The sequence below is a fragment of the Callithrix jacchus genome, chromosome 15, assembly GCF_049354715.1.
Source record: "Callithrix jacchus isolate 240 chromosome 15, calJac240_pri, whole genome shotgun sequence".
Lineage (NCBI taxonomy): Eukaryota > Metazoa > Chordata > Mammalia > Primates > Cebidae > Callithrix > Callithrix jacchus.
The window spans coordinates 59337184-59358875 of NC_133516.1; the positions used below are offsets into that span (position 1 = coordinate 59337184).

General features: G+C 34.9%; 1 protein-coding gene across 9 annotated transcripts in view; it reads left to right on the forward strand.

Moving 5' to 3' along the window:
• CNTN4 (contactin 4) overlaps positions 1-21692 on the forward strand; it is a 994033-nt gene that overhangs the window by 127533 nt on the left and 844808 nt on the right. For 2 of the 9 annotated variants that reach the window (XM_078351513.1, XM_078351514.1), the window contains exon 2: positions 2858-2979. The exons of the other annotated variants lie outside the window; for them this stretch is intronic. In XM_078351513.1, coding sequence (XP_078207639.1) covers positions 2880-2979 — 100 coding nt within the window. In that variant the 5' untranslated portion in view covers positions 2858-2879. The remainder of the gene's footprint in view (positions 1-2857; positions 2980-21692) is intronic. 9 annotated transcript variants of the gene reach the window in all.

A 21692-nucleotide genomic window follows, 5' to 3' on the forward strand; every position in this document is an offset into this window, starting at 1 on the left:
TGTGATGCTTCCAGCTTTGTTCTTTTTGCTTAGGATCATCTTGGCTATGCAGGCTCTCTTTTGGTTCCATATGAAGTTTAAAGTGACTTTTTCCAGTTCTGTAAAGAAGGTCAATGGTAGCTTGATGGGGATAGCATTAATTCTATCAATTACTTTGGACAGTATTGCCATTTTCACAATATTGATTCTTCCTAACCATAAGCATGGAATGTTTTTCCATCTGTTTGTGTCCTCTCTTATTTCCTTGAGCAGTGGTTTGTAGTTCTCCTTGAAGAGATCTTTTATATCCTTTGTTGGTTGTATTCCTAGGTATTTTATTCACTTTGTAGCAATTGTAAATGGGAGTTCACTCATGATTTGGCTCTCTGTTTGTCTATTGCTGGTGTATAGGAATGCTTGTGCTTTCTGCATATTGATTTTGTAGCCTAAGACTTTGCCAAAGTCACCTATGCTTAAGAAGGTTTTGGGCTGAGATGATGGGGTCATCTATGCAATCATGTCATCTGCAAATAGGGACAATTGGACTTCTTTTCTTAATTGAATGCCCTTTTTTCCTTTTTCTTGACTAATTACTCTGGCTAGACCTTCCAATACTATATTGTATAAGAGTGGTGAGAGAGGGAATCCTTGTCTAGTGCCAGTTTTTAAAGGGAATGCTTCTAGTTTTTGCTCATTCAGTATGATATTGGCTGTGTGTTTGTCATAAATAGCTTTTATTATTTTGAGATATGTTCCATCCAGATTTTAGGTTAAATTTTTCATTTACATTAACATTTCTTTCTTTTAGCTGATATATAGCTCAAGATATCTCAGACCCCTATGTCACACCATATACAAATACTAACTTAAAATTAATTATAATTCATCTAAATATAAAAGTCAAAAGAGAAGACAACATGGGAGAAAATCTTCATGATGTTGGATTAGGCATTCTCTTTAGATAAGACAAAATAAAAAGGTAGATTGCACTTTATCAAAATTTTAAAAAAATGTTTCAAAGGCTGCCATTAAAGCAATAAAAGGCAACCCAAGGAGTTGGAGAAAATATTTGTCCATATAGAGCTGATATGGGACTTGTATCTAGAATATATAAATCTCTTGCAATTCAACAATAACAAGAATAATAACCAAGTTAAAACATGGCAAAGGGTTTGAATAGGCACAGCTTCAGGGAAGATATACTAGTAGCCAGGAGGCATGTGAAATGATGCTCAAAATGATTAGTCATCAGGAAAATGCAAATAAAAATCATAATGAGGTACCGGTTACTCTCACTAGGATGGCTATAACAAAAAGACAGTAATAAGTCTTTTTAAATAATAAGCAAAATGTGCCAAAATTGAAACACTCATACACAGCTGGTAGAATGATAAAATAATGCAGCCAATTTAGTAGACATCTTAACAATTTCTTAAAATGTTAGAATAGAGTTACCATTTTGCCCAGTAATGCCACTGCTAGGTATATATCCAAGAGAAATGAAAACATCCATTAACATTAAAACTTGTGTATGAATGTTTATAGCAAGGATTCATAGTTGTCAACAAGTGGAATCAATCCAGTTGTCCATTAACTGATAAGTTCGTACACAAAATGTGTATATATCCATATAATGGAATGCTATTCAGTAATGAAGAGGAGTACTGATGTACTACAACATGGATAAACTTTGGAAACATTCTGCTAAGTAAGAGAAAATAGCCACCAAAGATCACATATTATATGATACTTTTTATATGACATGCCCAGATTAGGCAAATCCATAGAGACAGAAAGTAGGTAAGTCGTTTCCAGGGGCTGGGAGGAGAGGAGAATAGGCAGTGACTCCAAAGAAAACATGGGAGTAAAGTATGTAGGGCTGACTGTGGAGGTGAAAATATTCTGAAATTGGATAGTGGTGATGGTTCAATGACGCTTGGAAAATACTAAGAACCATTGAATCGTATACTTTATTTTTAATTTTTTAAAAAATAGAGAACCAATGCATGAATTGTGTACTTTAAAGGGGTGAATTATATATTATGTGAATTATATCTCAATAAAATTCTTAAGAGGTATAGGAATTTATACACACACACACACACACACACACACACACACACAAACACACACACACACACAGGGTACCAAACAGAAAAGTGAGTTAGATTCAGACTCCCTAGTAAAATTTATCTTTATAAATAAACTATTGTTAGCCTTATCAAATGTGCTTCCTGAGGAGAATGCTGAGATGCATGGAATTTGTAAGTTAGATTTTCATTTTGTCATTCTCCCTCTAAACTAAACAAACACTGGAATTACCACCATCATGTTTATCCACGTTATTTATTCCCTTCCCTAACCCCTAAAAGCCACTACAGACTTCTAATCCATCATAAAGGAATCTAACGGAAGCCCACCATGATGACCTAAGTATATCACAGGGAAGTCATATTGCTTGTGCTAACATGTTTTATGCTCCATTTTGCATTCTCTGCATGCAAATTTTGGCTCCCACCTTAGCTGCAAAATCAGGTTGTGTTCTGCCTCAGGGCTTGTTTTCTGTGTTGGGGTTTACCAAATATTGAGATTTAATAGCTTCTGGGAACCTTCGCCAAAGAGGAATGGAGAACCAGTAAGTAAAGACACTTCTTTTCTTCACTGCTCTAGGTGGACAACTTGGAAGGTATTTTTACACTGTACTATCCAGTTGCCCTCTGGGCACCCATAGTGGTAACCAGTTTAATAACCCTCGCTTGGATTAGCTTTCCATCCCTGCTTTTCTCATGTTTTCTAGGCGTCCCTCCACATATCCCTCCCCATTCTACTTCCTGGTATCCCCGCTAAAACTAAACTTTTTTTTTTTTTTTTGAGACAGTCTTGCTCCATTGCCAGGTGCCATGCTGGAAGGCAGTGGCACAATCCCGGCTCACTGCAACGTCTGCCTCCCGGGTTCAAGCAATTCTCCTGCCTCAGCCTCCCGAGTAGCTGGGACTACAGGTGCGTGCCAACACGCTCAGCTAATTTTTGTATTTTTAGTAGAGATGGGGTTTCACCATGTTGGCCAGGATGGTCTTGATCTCTTGACCTTGTGATCTGTCCGCCTCGGCCTCCCAAAGTGCTGGGATTACAGGCATGAGCCACCATACCCAGCCGTAAACTTCTTATATATAAGCCCTTACCACAGTGTCTTTTTAAAGGAGATGTCAAGATGACACACTGTCTGATTTTTAGAATATTTAGGACCCTCGGTGAACTACTTAATGTTTCTGGCCTCAGTTGCTCCATCTCTGTGGAGTAATAATTATTATTAACTCCTTTGTAGAAACAAGTTGACAGAGTAGGCCTGAGAATGCTATTCGTAGAGAGGCCGGCTTATGGGAATGTCCCTTGGCTGGCATCTGGGATCACGGCTGGTACTGATATAAAATTCTCCCTTACGGATAAGAGTGAATCACCATGCCTAGACTGTACAGTGTGTTTTTTGCTGCTTGCCTGCATCCTTCTGGGAGGGTGGAATTGTAGTATATGGTAGTGTAGGGGAGGGAAAATGGCTTCCCTCTTCCCTTTTAGGTTCTTTGGCTAGGTTACAAATTAAATTGACACAAGGCTGGTTAACAGGAGAAAAAAACCTAAGTAAGTGCAGCCCTCCCACAAAATGGGGTTCCACAACTTGTAGAAGGGTCGGATGATTAAAGCTTAGTGTCCTGAGCTTACAGAAAGAGTTAGGAATTTGGGGCTTCTTGGCAGGTGGGTAGGTGTGGAGAGAAAAGATATAGGAGGGTGAGGTGAATACAGGGTATCTTCTTATGCAGATAAATGTCTTTCAGATAATAAAAGTTTCTGGACTAGCCCTCATAGAGATATTTTTACTAACTTAGATTTCTTTTATAGGTGTAAGTTTCTTTTACCAAAGAATAGCTTTTCAGAGCTACTCCTGTGGCTTCAGTTTCTTAGAATAACCAGCCAAATATATGCCAAAGAAATATATTTCAGGGTGGCATATTCTGGTCTTCTACAGTCATATTTTGGGGTGATGTGTCCTGAATATCAACAGTAGGCAGAGCATACCTATGTGACCAGCTTCTCCTCCCTCACCTGCTCCTCTCAAAAAATACCCACCTGAGCACTGAGTCCCTAATAGGCATTCCTGGACGGAAATAGTCCACATGTGTTGCTGCATTTTTGTTACAGTCTGTGAGACCACCTCATGGGAGGGAGGGAGGGAGCATAAGGAAGCTTGCACATGGATTCCTCCAGACTTCACCTGGGTCTTTTCCCCTTATTATCCAGCTGTGTACCATCACTGCACAGTTGTCATATGTTTTTCCATGAGTACAACTTAGATTCGGACTCCTGTGACTTCTTGTGTATCTCTGAGTAGACCGCTGGTCTTGGAAATCCTTGACACACCTGCTATGGTTGTTGTGAAGATTAAATGAGGTAACATAGGAGACTTTAGCACAATGCTTCTAACATCCTAAGTGTCCAGTAAATGTTAAGATTTACTGAAGTACCTCCCGTCAGCTCAATATGGGATATCAGTTGGCACTGAGATTCCCAAATTAATCAAATTGACTGAGTCTATAAGTCATATCAGATATTCAAGAGATATAAAGTGATATTAGAAGTACTAAGGTTTGAGTTTAGCTTGGTAAGGCTCACTGCAATTGCTTTAAAACCCAGGTCCTCCTCCCCCATATCTGGCACAGCCAGTGGAAAATGTACAATACTAGCTCATGACTTTTCTATTATTTTTGGCATGGGCCTCTTCCCCAAGCACTCCAATTAAAGTCGTTGATCTGAACTTTTTCTTTACTGTGCTGCACTTTTTGCTGCTCATTTCTGCCCTGACACCATTCCCCATTTGGGGTGACCTTCCTTTGCCATCAGCTTGCCCACATCTGATCCCACTCATCATGAACTGGCTCACATTTACTGTCTAGGAAGTTGTCATGAAGTACTTCAATCTTATGGGTCTCTCCTTTTAGGGGATAGTGTGACCCCACCGTAGTTTTAAAATCATAGATTTGAGTACAAGGATCTGGATTCTGTGCTATAGCTTTCCCTCTAACTTTTAGACCTTAAATAACTTACTTAGATTTTTCTGAGGCTCTGTTTGGTAATCCATAATACCAAGACAATAATTTATTTACCAGGGATTATTTTCCAGACTAGAGTGGGAAGGGAGGAATAAATTTGTTAAAATACTGGTAAAAGCATTGTGTGGATATAAGACACCAAAATATGGCACCCATGTTTACTTTTTTTTACATGTGTAATTCTTACCTCCTTGCTGTATGGTTTTATGTTGCCATTATATTTTTGCTTGTTTGTGTTATTATGTTTTCTTTCTCCAGATAGATTATAATATCCTTGAAGGTTGGAGTTGCCTCCTCTGCATTTTGACACTCTATAATAGTTACCAAAGTAGTATACTGTTATTTGGGCTCTGTAAGAATCTTATCATGTTTATTGATGAAGAATTGTGAGTTTGGAAACAGCAGTTTAAGGGGATTTTTGGAAGAGGAAAAAACACTGAATTGAGCATAACGACTTTACATCCAGAGCAGGAGCTACTAAAGTGGAAGATTTTCAGGGTTACTGTGGGGAAGTCAAATCTTTTACACTGCTGGTTAACAGCACCTTAATTATTAGCTGCTTTAGAAATAAGTGCCCTATTGCCCTGTAATTGCATTTCATTATGTGCAGAGGTAGTGGTATCTGAGGCAAACAACCCTTAGATTTCCATTGCACCTTCATCGTAGGAAAATATTTATCATGGATAGGACTATTAGGTTCTTTATTAAGAACGTTATTACGTTTGTTAAAACTTTCTTTCTCACAGAGATCTAAAAAGTTATTTAGTATTGACCTATGAAAATGCAAGTATGAAGCAAATATATAGACTATAATATTGAATAAGGATTTTGGCCTTTGTTTTATTTAACAAATGCATATATTTCTTATTATGTACCAGATACTGTTACAAGAACTTTAAAAATATTAACTACTATAATTTTTATAACTCTTTGCAGTAGCCGTGATCATTTTATCCATTTTATAAATGAAGAAATTGAAACACAGAATGGCATGTAAATTATGTAAAGTCACACAGATATGTAAGTGACTGAGCTCACAAAACCAGTCAGTCTTGCTGTGTAGAATGTAATAGAATGTACCCTATTCTATGCTGCATTCTGTTACTACCTGTGTATTTATTTATTTACAGATATATGCAGTCATGGTGACATTTTTAAATTATTTGGGGACCAATGGCATGTCATAAAAAAGGGGAGAGATTTATTTTGTGGAGTTGAAAATTTTATTATTTATCTTTACACAAAGATAAATATTTTCTATATTTTTACTTTTCATTGTGAATACATTCAAGAAGACAAGTTGGCAGATGATGAAATATGGATAGATTAGGAATGCTAGGTAAATAGACCTAAACTCTTTAAGTTGATGCCAGGAGAGCAAGTAATATGAACCTCAACAGCCCATCCTTAAGTGCTTTCATCAACCAACTTCATAGTCTCATCATAGCTGACTAATATTGAGTGTCCTTATTCATTTTGCACATAATCCAGCATTAAAAGCATAAGATATAAAAGGATGAAAAGATTATGCCCCACTTTACATATTCAACTAAATTATTATGCCTTGACCTTTTGACCAAATCAGATTCATCTTCTCCCTCCCTGCACTTCCACCCATTTTAATGCTGCAGCACAGATTTAATGGATTGGGAGTCTGTGGGTAAGTAATAAGAACACAGAGAAGAGTGGCCAGCATGATTAAGATTTTATTTGTAGTGTAATTCCATTATAATTAACATTATGTAACTGTAGAAATATGGCATTTGCACCTCTTCCTGGCAGATGCTTTTAAGTCGGTGGCAGAAAGGGGATTAAATAGTAAATGAAGACCTATTTATTGAAAGTTGTTTCTATATCCTGTATTGTTGGATTCATTTGTTTGTTTCACAAACCACAGTTAGTTTAGTAAGGAAAATAAGCAATATTTTTAACAAGCACTCAAAGTAAATTTATTTGCAGTACTTTGAAGTACCATAGTTGAACTTTTGATATTAGAAATAAAATATTATGGAAAGATCTGCAAATGAAGGGTGTATAAATAGTGAAAACAAAATGTTTCATTTTTCTAAAGATTACCAACATAATTTAAAGTTAATTAAATGAAAATAATATGGTTTTGTATATAGTATAAAGCATTTCTAGTTTGTTACAAATGATTTTTTTTTTAAAATAAACTGACCAAATAATTATATATTTAATTCATATTCATTTTGATCAAAGTCCTCTAGCCAAAGAATTGGCTATCCATAGCCCACTGACCAAATTTGTTTCTCTAATTCTTTTTGTGTTGCCCCCAACCATTTTTAGTGGTGGAAAAAATCAAAAGAATAATAATGTTTCATGTCACAGTAAAATTTTATAGCATTTAAATTTCATTGTCCATAAATAATATTTTACTGGGACACAGTATCACTCAATTATTTAAGTATTGGCTATTTTTGTACTACAACAGTGGAGGTAAGTAGCTCTGAAGAGATTATATGGCCTGCAAGGCTGAAAATATATATCATCTGACCCTTTATGAAGAAGTTTACAGATCTCTCTACCTTAGCAAATAAAGAAAACAACATCATCAACAGTAATGATAAGATTGTAATAAAGGGTTGGCTTTATATACATTATTTCTAATGTATCAAATGATGGTATTATAGACATATTATTATCTTCATTTACAGATTAGAAGACTAAGGGTCTGATGATTAAATAATTTCCTTACTGAGAGCTAAGTTTTAGGTGTAATCTTTACAACAACTTGTAATATATATGAAGGACTTAGAATTTAGACCTATTTAAAAACAACATTGTGAGTCTTTTGAAAATGAGATTTTCTTCTGTTACTCAATTAATATTTATTAAATAGGATAGGGTTGATTAATGTGAAAGTGATTATTCAAGAATATGGAAATTTGGACATCTCGAATTAATTTATAGCTACAAAGTAGGAGAAAATCAGTGCTTCATTTTGATGAAAGATATCAGAATCATGTTTCTGCATCTATGTGGATCCTATTTGCTTCTGCTATATATAAGAACGATTACAAATAGCTGCAACTTTTATTTTGAGGACTCTAACGCCGTAGTCTTGCAGAATTTGCCTATAGGGCCTTTCTCTGGGATTCCTTGCCACTCATTTATTGTAGAAAAAATAAGTAGGCTAAGATGATAGTTGTTCATACTAAGTTTATTCATCTAGGTCTATGAAAGGAGTTGAAAAGTTATTGATGTATTTCATCATTTATCTCACAGGATCACAGTAAATGATTATTGCATTAGGATGTGGTGATAATGGGTTTTGGGTGTTACTAAAAAATGATTTCAAAGAAGGTCCAACTTATAGGATATTTAGCCTAGCTTTGAGATTGGTAGCAGAGGGAACCACTCTTTCCACATGAGCCTCCTGAAGTCCAGTGTTAAAAGACTGATAAAATAAAATCTGTTAGGCAAAATGCACTTCAGTTCATAAATGTCATGAGGCTTCTTAAGTGGACCCTTATAAAAATCAAGACTGTAATTATACAGTGCTAAACATTAGAATTACAGCCTAATATTCAGATAGTTCCCTGGGTATTTGAAAATATCTAATCTAAAACTTCCTTAGACAAAGCTGAAAAATAATAGTCTAGATAGTATCTTGAGGGGACAGCCCGTGTCTTAAAGTATCTTCATGTTTACATAGTAAATAAATAATAGTAAGCATTGTTATAACTAATATTTACTGAGCACTATGCATCAGAAATTATGCTAATTTTTATAATCAATGCCTCATTTACTTGTCTTAAAACCTGCTGAATAAGTACTAATAATTATTAATAATTTAGTCCAATTTTACAGGGTTTACAGGGCCATATAAAACATTCAGAGTAGCTGAACTTAACACTCCAGTATCTCTAGCTCCAAAGTTTAAGATCTTTTCCACTATACTGTGTTGTATAGCATACTCCAAATGTTTGATGCACGAATGCTTGAGAAAGTGAGGGAGATGGACTGTCAGGAAACAATCAGCATCATCTTCATCATCATGGAATTTTAATCTGTTCTTAACCTAAAGGATTTCTCCATTCTGAACTCTGCTATTATGGTCATCATTGCTAAGCTATGTTAGAGATCCCAACTCTATTTACTTGTTTTGAAAAGTTATTATTTCTGAGAAATTCCAGTTGTAACTTATGATTGAATAAATCGGCTACCACCTGTCCTATACAGCAGTGCATTGACCACACAGGTATGGTATTTTTGCTGCAATTTGTATGCGTTGCCAATGATCAGTTTTTCCAAATGCCATTTATTTGTATAAAACTAAATACCACCTCAAGTGCCATGGTATGTACAACCTGAAGAGCTCTCATATGTATCTTGTGTGATTTTCACAGCATTATGGTTGTTTAGGTAGACAACAAGAAATTTACAGCTAAGTAGAGGGACTCAGAAGTTTTAGGTGATTTGTCCAACTTTACCAGCCAGGAACTCAAGCTTTCTAATTTCAGCACAATGCTGGGCAATGCCTCAATTTGAGAGGAGAAAAATTGGACCTACCTAATGGGAATGAACCAGCCTTCCCATGCCCAGTGAAGACAGAATTGTACAGATATTATGGGTTATTTCCTTTTAGAGACCAACTTAGTCACTGGAACCACCAAAGTACCCACAAGTGCATATAAAAGAATACATGTCATATATCTGTATCATGAATAATAATGTTCTGTTTCTGTACTGTTTAATAGAAACATGATGTGAGGCATGGGTGCGATGGCTTACACCTGTAATCCCAGCACTTTGGCAGGTCAAGGCAGATGCATTGCTTGAACCCAGGAGTTCAAGACCAGCCTGGACAACACAGAAAACACCCTGTCTCTACAATATAGAAACAAAAAACAAAAATTGACTTGGGCATGGTGTTGCATGTTTCTAGTCCCAGTTACTTTGGAGACTGAGGTGACAGGATGGCTTGAGCCTAGGGGATCAAGGCTGCTGTTAGTGGTGATCATGCCATTGGACTTCAGTGTAGGTGACAAAATGAGTCTCTGTTTCAAAAAACATGAATAAATACGATGTGAGTCAAAAATATGATTTAAACTTTTTTTGCAGTCACACTGTAAAATATAATGAAACAGATGAAATTTAATAAATCATTTTATTTAACACAATATGCCAAAAAATATTATCATTCAACTGTACCAATATTAAAACAATTACCAGTTAGATACTTTACCAATCAGTGTAAAACTTTGATCTTTGCTGACTCAATCTTTGCTCTAAATCTTCAATTCATTCATTCTGTCCACATTGCAAATACTCAATAGTCACATCTGGCAAGTAGTGGTTACCAAGTAGGACAGCTTGGCTCTGAAGAGCAAGATAGTAAAATTGCCATGCTTAGGCACAGAGATGCTCAGAGAAAAGGACTGGGAGGAAGTTTCCCTAATCCATCCCCTTAACTCCCCCACATTTTGTCATTCAGATGATCTCCTTTATGTTTAAGTGTAAATGTCTTTTTATGTTTTTAACCTAACCAGCTAGTCATCTCACTGTTTGATATTCAATAATCTAGTAAAGAGTTTCTATTCTCAAGAGTTCTCTGAGGAAGCGGTATATCTATGTAAGGAGATACATAAACATGACTCCAATGATTGGAACAAAATTAGAAGATTTCTGGGGAAAAATTGCTACTATAATTTAAGAAATGTACCTTAGCAACATCCAAGGCTCACGAGAATAAAATTGGTTATTTTGAGTTAAAATCGAATGAATGTAGTTTTTCTTCTCATTTTTTCTTTTTGTTAGATAGCTAAAATGAATGGTTGATAATGATTAAAATATAATTTCACTGTAGAAAGAGAATAAAAAGCCAGAAATTATTTAAAGTACTCTTCCGCTTATTCAATCAATTATGTCCTGATATAATTATAGTAATTGCAATTCAGATTGCAAGGATTTTGGTGTTTTTTCCTAGTCTTTTAGGTATTTCTTATTAACACAATGCAACATATTCCTGTGAAATTAACATATAGGATTATGTGTGAATTATATATTTCAATAAATATAACTGACAAAGCTTACCAGAGAGCATTTAAATACCATGTTTTAGATACAGATATATATAGCGAACACATGTACTTTTCTTAAACCTTTGCAAATTTGACTCTCTTCTGAGACTTGTCTGAAATTTTGTAGTATTTCCTAAAATGCCTTGAATACATCATCATCATCCAATAATAATAATAAAAACAATAACCTGAACCAGGAAATGTGCTAATTTTTACAGTCAGTGCCTCATTTAACTGTTTAAACATGCTAAATAATTAGTATAATTATTATAATTGATCCCAATTTTACAGGCCTTACAGGGCCATATGAAACATTCAGAGTAGTTGAACTTAACACTCAAGTATCTCTAGTGCCAAAGCTTAAGAGCTTTTCCACTATACTGTGTTACATAGCGTACTCCAAATGTTTGATGAATGAATGCGTGAGAATGAACAAGATTTATCAATGCTTATAAATACTAGTATAATGCAACTTTTTTCTATATTCTTTCCATACATTATCTGATTTGATCTTTATAGCAACCCTATTGTGGTAGCTATTGCTACCAGTAACAGGCTGCCTAAACGCTATATAGCTATAAATAGCTAGGCTGTTTTTCCTTTTTATAAATATTGCTAAATAATGCCATAGAATTTGTACTAATGAAGCCACTCACCAAAGATGTATGTGAATATCTTACCCCAGGCATTTATCAAGAGTATAATACTTTTGGTCTTTGCTGGCTCAACAGACAAAAACATTAAGAGTGAAAATATATTTGTTTTTCATTTACATTTTTAAATTATGATTAATTCTTTTTCTTAGCTCTTATCACCCTCTACCTCTAAATAATGACTTGACCAAGGGATTAACAAGATCCAAATGAAATGACTTTATTATGAGTGGAAAGTCATAAGAAAAGTTTAGTAGAAAGAAGAGACAGAGGAAGTTTTTGACCCAGGAAGACAGATTCTACTTTTCTGAATAGTCCCTATTCTCTTCTCTGAAATGGATTGAGCACTTTTGATAGAAATCTGAGTGCCTGATAAGAAATTGGTTAATGGGGCACCTGTTAAGAGAATTTGAACTATTCAAGCCTGGTTAACTGTTCTGATTATATTTTTAACCTAAATGGGGGTCAGACTGAACTGTCTTGAGATAGTTATTAAGCATATACCCACAGAAACCCCAAAGGGATCCTAAGAATTGACAGCCTTTTATTTTTACATACCAGATTCTTCACTGATCCCAGTCTGAAATCCACTGTTGACTCTTCACTCAATAAAACTATATGAATATTGAATGTTTTATTGTCAGTAGATGGCATTCTTTACTAGAAACACACTTCATAACTCCACCTTGTGGCCTCTACATAACCTCTTAAGTGATCAATGAAAGAGCCTTTGCCTGTTTTTGGTTTTTGCAGTCTTGTGATATATTGTACGTTTTCCCTTATGGCTATATGTATTGATTAGCATATAGATGGCTGTTCTGCACTAGGCCAATACTATTTAGCAAATACTACTTAATTTAGAAATAATAGCACTTATTTAAGGATTATTTCTAGTGAACCAGGATAGGCATAGATGGTCTGAGAAATCAAATCTGCTGAGAATCTTCAGACCATCTTCTTGGTACTAATTTCAGTGCCCACCCCCATTACCCCAAATAAACATTTTTAAAAAGCAGCCATATAATGGAATCATCCAGAAATCATAGTTATTGTCTGTTACAGGGACATGATGGTCATCTAGCTTACTCCTCTAATTTTGGGTAAAGAAGTTCATTATAAGACTTTTCCGAGAAAGTCAATGGAGGTCAGGACTCTCTAATTTGAGCCCAGTGACTTATCATGCCCTTTTTAAATCAGAAGTGAAAAGCATAGCAAAAGCTAGAAGAAAATCAAACAAAAAGAATCACCTGGAAAATCTACTTTATGCAATTAGTATTGGTAATGTTTCTTCATGATTCCAGCAATGCCATATAATTCCTTGCTTTGTCAGGTATCTAGTAATTTTTCCTTGTTTTCAGCTGATAATTTGTCTGGTAGATTTTGAAATGGCCACCTGCCTTTTAGCAAGAAAACCAGTAATGGATATGCATTTAAGAAATTTTCTTGGGAGGCTGAGGTGGGTGGATCACTTGAGGTCAGGAGTTCTAGACTAGCCTGACCAAAATGGTGAAACCCCCATCTCTACTAAAAATACAAAATTAGCTAGATGGGGTAGTGCACACCTGTAATCCCAGCTACTTGGGAGGCTGATGCAGGAGAATTGCTTGAACCTGGGAGGCAGAGGTTTCAGTTATCCAAGTTCACACCATGGCACTCCAACCTGGGCAACAAGAGCGAAACTTCATTTAAAAAAAAAAAAAGCTAAAAAAAGAAGTTTCTGTTGAGTCCAACCAGCAGACCTGGACCCAGTGATGGATGAACAAATGCACTCAGACACAAATATCCAGTGGAAGAGTGGGTTGGGGGTCTGGGCCACTTACAGACACTGAGAAGAGTGCTATAAAGAGTCAGCAGCCGAGGCCCTGACCAGCTGGCACTCTAGGCATTTATTCAGTATAGATTTAATGACAGAGGCTTTGAATCAACATACCTGTGGATAATTAACATAGTTGCCTTTTCTGGAGAGAGCAGTCCTACAAATGATTAAATAAAGGCCATGTTCGGAGGCCTAAAGCAAATACCATTTATTGGTAATAATATTGTTTGCCCCCACCCCAGTAGGGAGCAGTCATGTGCCCACATGCCCATACATGTTCAAAGGTCTGTCTTAGGACCACATGAGTAAACAAGCTCTTTAGATAAACTCTCTTACGTTCCTTTCTGCCTAATTTCCTCTAGGTAAGAACCACTGCCTTTGGCTCATTCCTTCCCAAGGCTTTTGCAAATCCTCCTGGCTTTCCAAGAAGGTTTGCATCTATTTTACAATTTTTCCCACCACCCTGACTGAACCTCTACAAGTTTTTCATCATATCGGGCTAAGACTTACAAATTTCATCAGTTTTTAGAATTAGTCTCTGCTCATCTCATTTATACACAGAGCTACTTATCTTATTTGCCTTTATTCCAGACACTGGACCAAGAAATTGTTGATGGGGATTTATGCTGATGATTCTATTAAGAAAATTCATTAAATGCCCTTTTATGAAAGTAGCAGGATTGGGTACAATACCTAGAGTTGGGAAAAAGTAAAATTATTTTCTTTAGCATGAGGCAAATGCATTGTTGATTGCCTTTGTCATAAAGAAATTTTATTTTAATCTTTTTCAGCTATTCCAAAAGAAGCTTGATCATTTTATGAGTGTGATCCTCACAAACAGCATATTTCTCTTTTTTGTCCCTGTCTTCTCTTTTTCTCTTGTTTAGGAAGTCACACCCATTTCTTTGCCAGAGGAACATGTGATTTTATTTTCAGTATTTTCTCACTCACAGAAGATTCAAGTTTATGCTAACTGGAGACCAGAAACTTGCCTTTCTTGTTGTTTGAAGCTTTGACAAAATCTATTCACTTGCTTTGAATAGTATTGCACTGAGTTTATTTTTCTGGGGAAAAAAGGCCATACTTACTTGGAAAAATTGAGTTCTCATTTATCTTGGCTTATCTGTGGGATACATAAGATCTGCTGTCTCAGAGCTTGCTCAGAACTAATAAAAGAACCAAATGGCAGAGAAGACCCATAAGTTTATACATTTCAGAGACAAAAAGGACTTATTTTTGCCTGTTCTATTTGTCTTTTGAATAGAATATAAAATAAATAATTATTGTGACTAGTTTTACATGTAATGATGTCAACATTATCAATTTGTACATTTATCTATGTTACGTATACTAGGATTATGCATAGTATCATAACCTAAAAACTACTTAGGTTAAGCAGCTTATTACTATCCACACTAACTCTGATGCAGTTACAAACACAAAACTTCAAATATCTATCCAGGAAGGGAATATCTTAGCCTGTTTTCAACATGCTACAGTAAATATTTAATCTTTTAAAATTTTGACATTAACACATTTGATATCTTTTTATTTTTTCCCCATTTTGTATAATTCCTATAATTGTTTTTATAAATTTTTGAAATCTTCTCTCTGCTTAAAATAAGATTTCTCCCCAATGTAAATTTTGTTGTCTGTTAACTCTTTAGTAAGAAGAGCTTTGCTATCTTATATGATGAATACTTGATCATGTATTTTGATTAATGTTTATTATGCCAACTAGAGAACTAGATTTCAGTAAAATGATCCCACTAGATTGCAAATTTTGTTAATTTAGAAGTCACAAGAACATCTTGTACTATGCATATTCTTGAACTAATTCATTTATTTACCATCATTTACTCGTTTATTTACTATTACAATACATCTACTTAACAACCTGGTTTTCAGTGGCCACTCTGAGAGAGGCATTGTCCTAAGTGCTGGAATACAAATACAAGACATTATTTTGCTTCAGTGCACATACAGTGTAGTTGAGGGAAAGATTTCAGTAAACCAGTCAAAAAATTTAGTGCAAGTAGAAATGTTATTATACGAAATACAGCAGTGGGCTATCTTAATTCAGTGGAAAAGGGTTCAGGAAATTGAGGTTGGTCAAGTTGTGTTTTGAGGGATAAGTGAGTGCTTCTGTAGATATGAAGTACTTTAAGTTGTACATATATTATGAAAATGCTATGTAGCAGCAATATAATCATTATTAAGTTAAAGGATAGTTTCACTGGGAGCAGTTGTTAAGTTTATATCCTCTGGGTCATTGATAAAACTCTGGTATTTGGCAGGAAGTGCAGAGGAGCTGAAGATAGGAGAGTCCACTCTGCTAATTAGCAGTGAAACCATAGGCCACCCACTGAACCTCTCTTACTTCCTTATCTGTGAACTGAGATAATACCATTAGATGCGCAATGAATGCTTGACACAAAGTCTAAATGATGTGTGCATGGAAACATATTGTAAATTGAAAAGTCCTATAAAGTGAAACTGACTTTATTCTATACACATATATTCAACACCTGCTGTGTTCACTTCATTGAATTACATGCGAAGAGTCAATAGCTTGTTTTGTTTTAGTCTTCAAGAAGCAGTGAACATTTTTAAAAGGTTGTTATTAAACCCAATACTTTTTGTTTTGGGAATCAGAAATAATGTTAACTATTTCTCTTGGGAATGCAACATGAGCCATGCTTGGATCCAAATGGAACATTAAAAAAGGATGTCATTGAACAATCATTTTTATTTATTCACTTTAATTTCACTCACCAATATTGGATGTCAGGATTTATACTAGAGGTCAGGATGCCACCTTCATTTAGTGGGCAGTTAAGGCTGCAGTCACAAATCACAATCATAAAAGAGAAGGAGATAGCAAGGGAGATCACATATCAAGTAGGGAGATAGAATGAGTAGGTAGAAGAGGGTTAAGAGAGAGAGCATGCCAGAAGAAAGAGTACATACAAACACCCTTAAATGGATGGAGCATGGCACATTTTAAGAATTGAAACTTCTTCAGTGTAGCTGGACTGCAGAGAGCAACATGGAGGATGGTAGAGGATGAGACGGTGGGGATATCTGGCAAAGGCCAGGCAATGCAGGGATTTGTAGGCCAATTAAAGAACTTTGGCTTTTCTCTATGAGTAATGGGAAGACAGTGAAGCATCTGAAGAGGGTTGAGATAGGAGCGATGATCATACTAGCTACTAAAGTAGGTGAAGTCAGGAGTGGTAAGTTGTGGGGAGGTGGTGGTGAAGAAGATGAAGAGATGTGAATGAAGTAAAATGTTTTCCACGTAGTGGTGGATTGGCTACATAGGGGGGTGAAAGGGAGGCAGGATATCACATGGAGTTTAAATTTAGAAAGGTTTACTGTAAGCTGGATGCCATTGCTCATGCTTGTAGTCCCAGAAACTCCAGAGGATGAAGCCAGAGGATCGCTGAGGCCAGGAGTTAAAGCTGCAGTGAATTATAACCCACCACTGTACTCCAGCCTCAGCGACAGAGCAAGACACTGTCTCAGAAACAGAAACAGAAGGAAAAGCAAAAAGGGAGAAAGGTTTAGTGCAGAATCTTTGAGAGTAAAAGAAGAGAGGAATTTGTAAATCTTGGATCGCTCTTATGCCATTTAAAAGCTTTATAATTGTTGTGCAACTTATCTAACTTATTTAATATAAACTTTTTGAAGGTTAGATTTCATGTTTTAAAAAATATTTTAGTTCTGTTCTAAAAGTTTGGCAGGGATTTTAAAGAAACTGTCAGTGATAAGAAGGGAGTTGTTTTCATGTAGTTTGTAAGGAATGAATATTGTTATTCTTTATCATTTTAGGAAATTTATCCCTTAATTTCAAGTGAGACAGAGTTTGACTTTCACATGAAGATTAAATAATTAATTTTGCTTGCTTCAGATATTCAGACTTAAATCAGCCTATAGGCTGTTTTTGAAATAGATTTACTGTGATAATTTTCTTGATCATCAGGGTAACTTATTAAACAGATTATAAAATATCATAATACATTCAGGTCCTCTGTAAATTGAGTAAAGAACATCTTCTAATGTAACTTGTCATTGAGATGTTTTTATAAAACAACTGATAACCCTGGAGAGTAAATGACAACTTAAAAAAAAGAGTCTAGGTTTGTTCCTCATTGTCAAGTTCATTTTTAAAATTTTCAGGCTATGAACAACTGAACTTGAGGAGTAATATATTTTGGAATATGTACCACTTTATTTAAATAAGTAAATAATTATATGGTGATAGAATACATAAATATTTATTATCTTTTAGAATTGTATAACAGTTTTGATTAGTGATATTGACGGGATTACTTTTCCTTACAAATTATTGAATTGTTAGCTAAATCTTATATAAATATATATAAATAATGTAACAGCAATATATTTTATATTAAACTATAAGATAGTAGGTGAATTTTAATGTAATTATAGTCCAAAAATTATTTTCAAATAAAATGAATAATAGAAAAATTATAATAATAACATTTCATTTGCTAATGTATATTAAAATTATAGATTTTTAAAAAATTAAACAAGTCTTAGAAAATATCTTAAATTTGTTACCTGAATTGCTAAATACAATCTTCAGTGTATTTAGTGCTTTGCCTTCAGCTATGTATTTGGCTTTAAATCTTTCGTGATTTTTAAGGAAGTGTATATATTTTGCTATGTTAAAAATCCTAATGTTGCCAAACTGTGCATTTTGGAACCTAACTTTCTCCTGTATAAATTATTTTATATGTTCTCATTTTTAATTATCAGTTGGCCTTGTTTTTGTTAGAAAGATTCTCATAGTCATTTTTTAAGTTAATCAACCTAATACCTTTTTATTTTGTACAAAGTTCTCTGTTTTAATACCTTTTAATTTAGTGTGTATATCATATATTGGAAAATTAGCAATTTATTTGATTCTTTTAGGGATTTATACTTTGGTAATTCCATGTTAATAATGTGATTTGTATTTGGTTACCCAGTGGCCAATGATCCTGTGCCATTACAGAGTTTAATTTATGTGGACCATCCTTGGACTTAAAAAGGATTACTGACCATTTAAGAAAGATTAATTAATGGGTATAATATTGACTCCTAACGCTGTTAATGCTTGTCTAAGCTACACACAAATACATGCACAGACACACATTCCTTCAAATCTCATAGCAAAAATGACCAAATTACAACAAAGGGGATAGTATCTTATCCTATTAGGCCATCACACTAAGGGCCAGCAGTGTTGAACAACTGTTTCAGAGCCTGATCTTGCTCCTATAAGCTGTGGGATCTTGGGCAATTCAGCTTCACTAAGCTCAGTTCCTTATTTATGTATTCAGTGGGATTAATCTTATGGTCACTAAGGTTCTTTTATTTCATGCTTCAAAAGCTGAAGTTAGAGGTTAATAAGTTTGTATTGGTAAGACTGCAGCAGCAGTCTTGTTATAATTAACAAATTAAGAAGTTACAGGAAGGAAGGTAAATTCATTTGTAAGGACACAACAATAAAAGGGTACAATTAATTTATTTGGTCAACAATGTTCTTATTTTCTTTCAGGATTTTATGGCGCAGGGGCAGATTTAGGAAGGTATCCTTCTCTGTATCCTTTTGCCCTACCTGACATAAATACTTAAGATTGACCCATCTTAAAATCATTCATTTTGAAAGAATCCCTCATAACCTTGTTAGCTCAAGGTTATCTTTTATCTGATTTCTCTCTTCCTGGATAGGTTGCAAGCTGAAGAGCATTAAAATATCTATTTTCTTAGTGGTTTTCCTTTCTGGATTTGAATAATTCACTTGATTCTTCCAGGCTACTTAAATGAAAGAGTGTTATCTAAGAATGCTAATCTTAGTTCCTTTTGTTTGAAATTAGAGAAATAAATGCATTATATTTTTAGTCTAGGTAGTAAGTCCTGGATTTTCTTTACTCTGGTCATTTATAGAACTAAATTATTTTTAGTTTTCTTTCATATTGTGGCATTAGATACTCATTTGAGACATGTTTCCTTTTCCATTCCTTTAGTTAAAATGAAATCTTATCTAAAGTGGGTTAATAAGGGAAAAGATCCATTTAATTTGAGTATTGGGCTTATTTTGCATTAAATTCTCCTTTTGTTACTACTATTCGTGTATTGTTTTAAGCTCTTTTTTTCCAAACATACCAACAGCAGATATCAAATGACCATTACTTCATACCAGAAGGAATTTTATAAACAAGGCCAAAGACACCACTAGATTTCTCAAACTTTTTTTAACTCTGAAGTGCTATGATTTTATGATTTTTAATATATTAGAGCAATATGACAATTTTGTAGATGAACAATAGTTAGATAGTATCAGTTTCATATGATTCAACCTACATACGGAAGCTTAGTCATTGCATTGTTTAGGAAAACTATGTAACTCGTATGAAAATGGTAATGTCAAGCAATAAAATTTATTAAGACACTAATATCATTTTAAGAATGTAGTTTTGAGCTGGGCGTGGTGGCTAATGCCTATAAACTTTGGGAGGCCGAGGCGGGTGGATCACGAGGTCAAGAGATCGAGACCATCCTGGTCAACAAGGTGAAACCCTGTCTCTACTAAAAATACAAAAATTAGCTGGGCATGGTGGTACACGCCAGTAGCCCCAGCTACTCGGGAGGCTAGGCAGGAGAATTGCTTGAACCCAGAAGGTGGAGGTTGTGGTGAGCCGAGATCATGCCATTGCACTCCAGTCTGGGTAACAACAGGGAAACTTCACCTCAAAAAAAAAAAAAAAAAAAAAAAAGAATGTAGTTTTGAATGCTAGATATTAAAAATGATATTTTAAACATTTGTAAATCAAGTGGGAATAAAATGTTCTTTGCATATCTTAATTCTTTTCACAGGGAGTTTTTTCTGTGTTTTATGAGACAAATCACAGGCACTACATTTTGAAATCAGTTTCATTGTTTTCATTGAAATTGCTACATAGCTGTTGAATATTTGTAGCAAGTTTTAATGACTAATGAAGTATATGCTTGATTATATGCGATTAGTAAAAAATACCTTTTTATGGCAAAGGGTGGTTTTCAGCATGCCATTGACAAAGGAAATATATAAATGTGTTATTCCCTGTCAAAAGAATGCAAATCAGTATAAACAACTTTTAAGGGAAGTATTTAAAAATAAACAATTAAAATAATGGATATTTATTGTATGTTACTCGAGATTATAAGAATATGGAAATAGAGCACTTAGGTGTACTTATTTTCAGAGGCCAGTATACTACTAATTAGCAAAGTTGTAAATATCATAATTACTGTAGTAAATTAGTTTTACTTTTATTGCTTACATTTTATTGCTTGGTATTCCAGGCATTGGGTAAATAGTTACAATGCTGACATAGTGTTCCCATGATTATTTCTCCTCTTTTCTAAACATCAGCTCATCATGTTTCTTATTCTACTGCTACTTACCATCACTTGCCATTTCACTCATTATTTGCTCCTATCTCTCTGTCTTTGCTCATTCACTTCTCTTTTACAGGGATACTCCTTCCTGCTGGTTCTTACCCCTAAAGCTGTATTTGGCTTCTAATATTTAGCTTAATGTCTGCATCTCCTGCAATGTCTTTCAGATGTCTACATTCAGAACTCCTTGTTCTAGGTCACTACTGTCAGCTTGTCTTTCCCCTGGGGCTCACCTAGAACACATCACTTTGGGACCAAACACATTCTCCCTATGTCTGCCTCCCAATTAGATTGTGTACTTCTCTTCCCCATGTTCCCTGCATTGGCTCAAGTCATGCTCTTCTAAGCAATCCAGTCTTGTTCAATTGAATTGTTTTCTAAAATTAAAACAGTATGCCAGACAAGGTATAGAGGTCTAGGCTTGATTTTTCCCGAGTGCTGTGTTTGCAGTGAATGAGCCAATTATTTCTGTTCCTTTTCACAGGATCTCACTTATCTTCTTGTTTTCTGCCCCATTGGATAAATCACCTCATGCCATCATTTATTTAACTTCAAACACAATTCCTGAATGTTGAGAAATACATGAAAAAAATGCCTGCATCTGCATACATGGTGTTAGGTATTGGGTGAAAGACCATGGAAAACG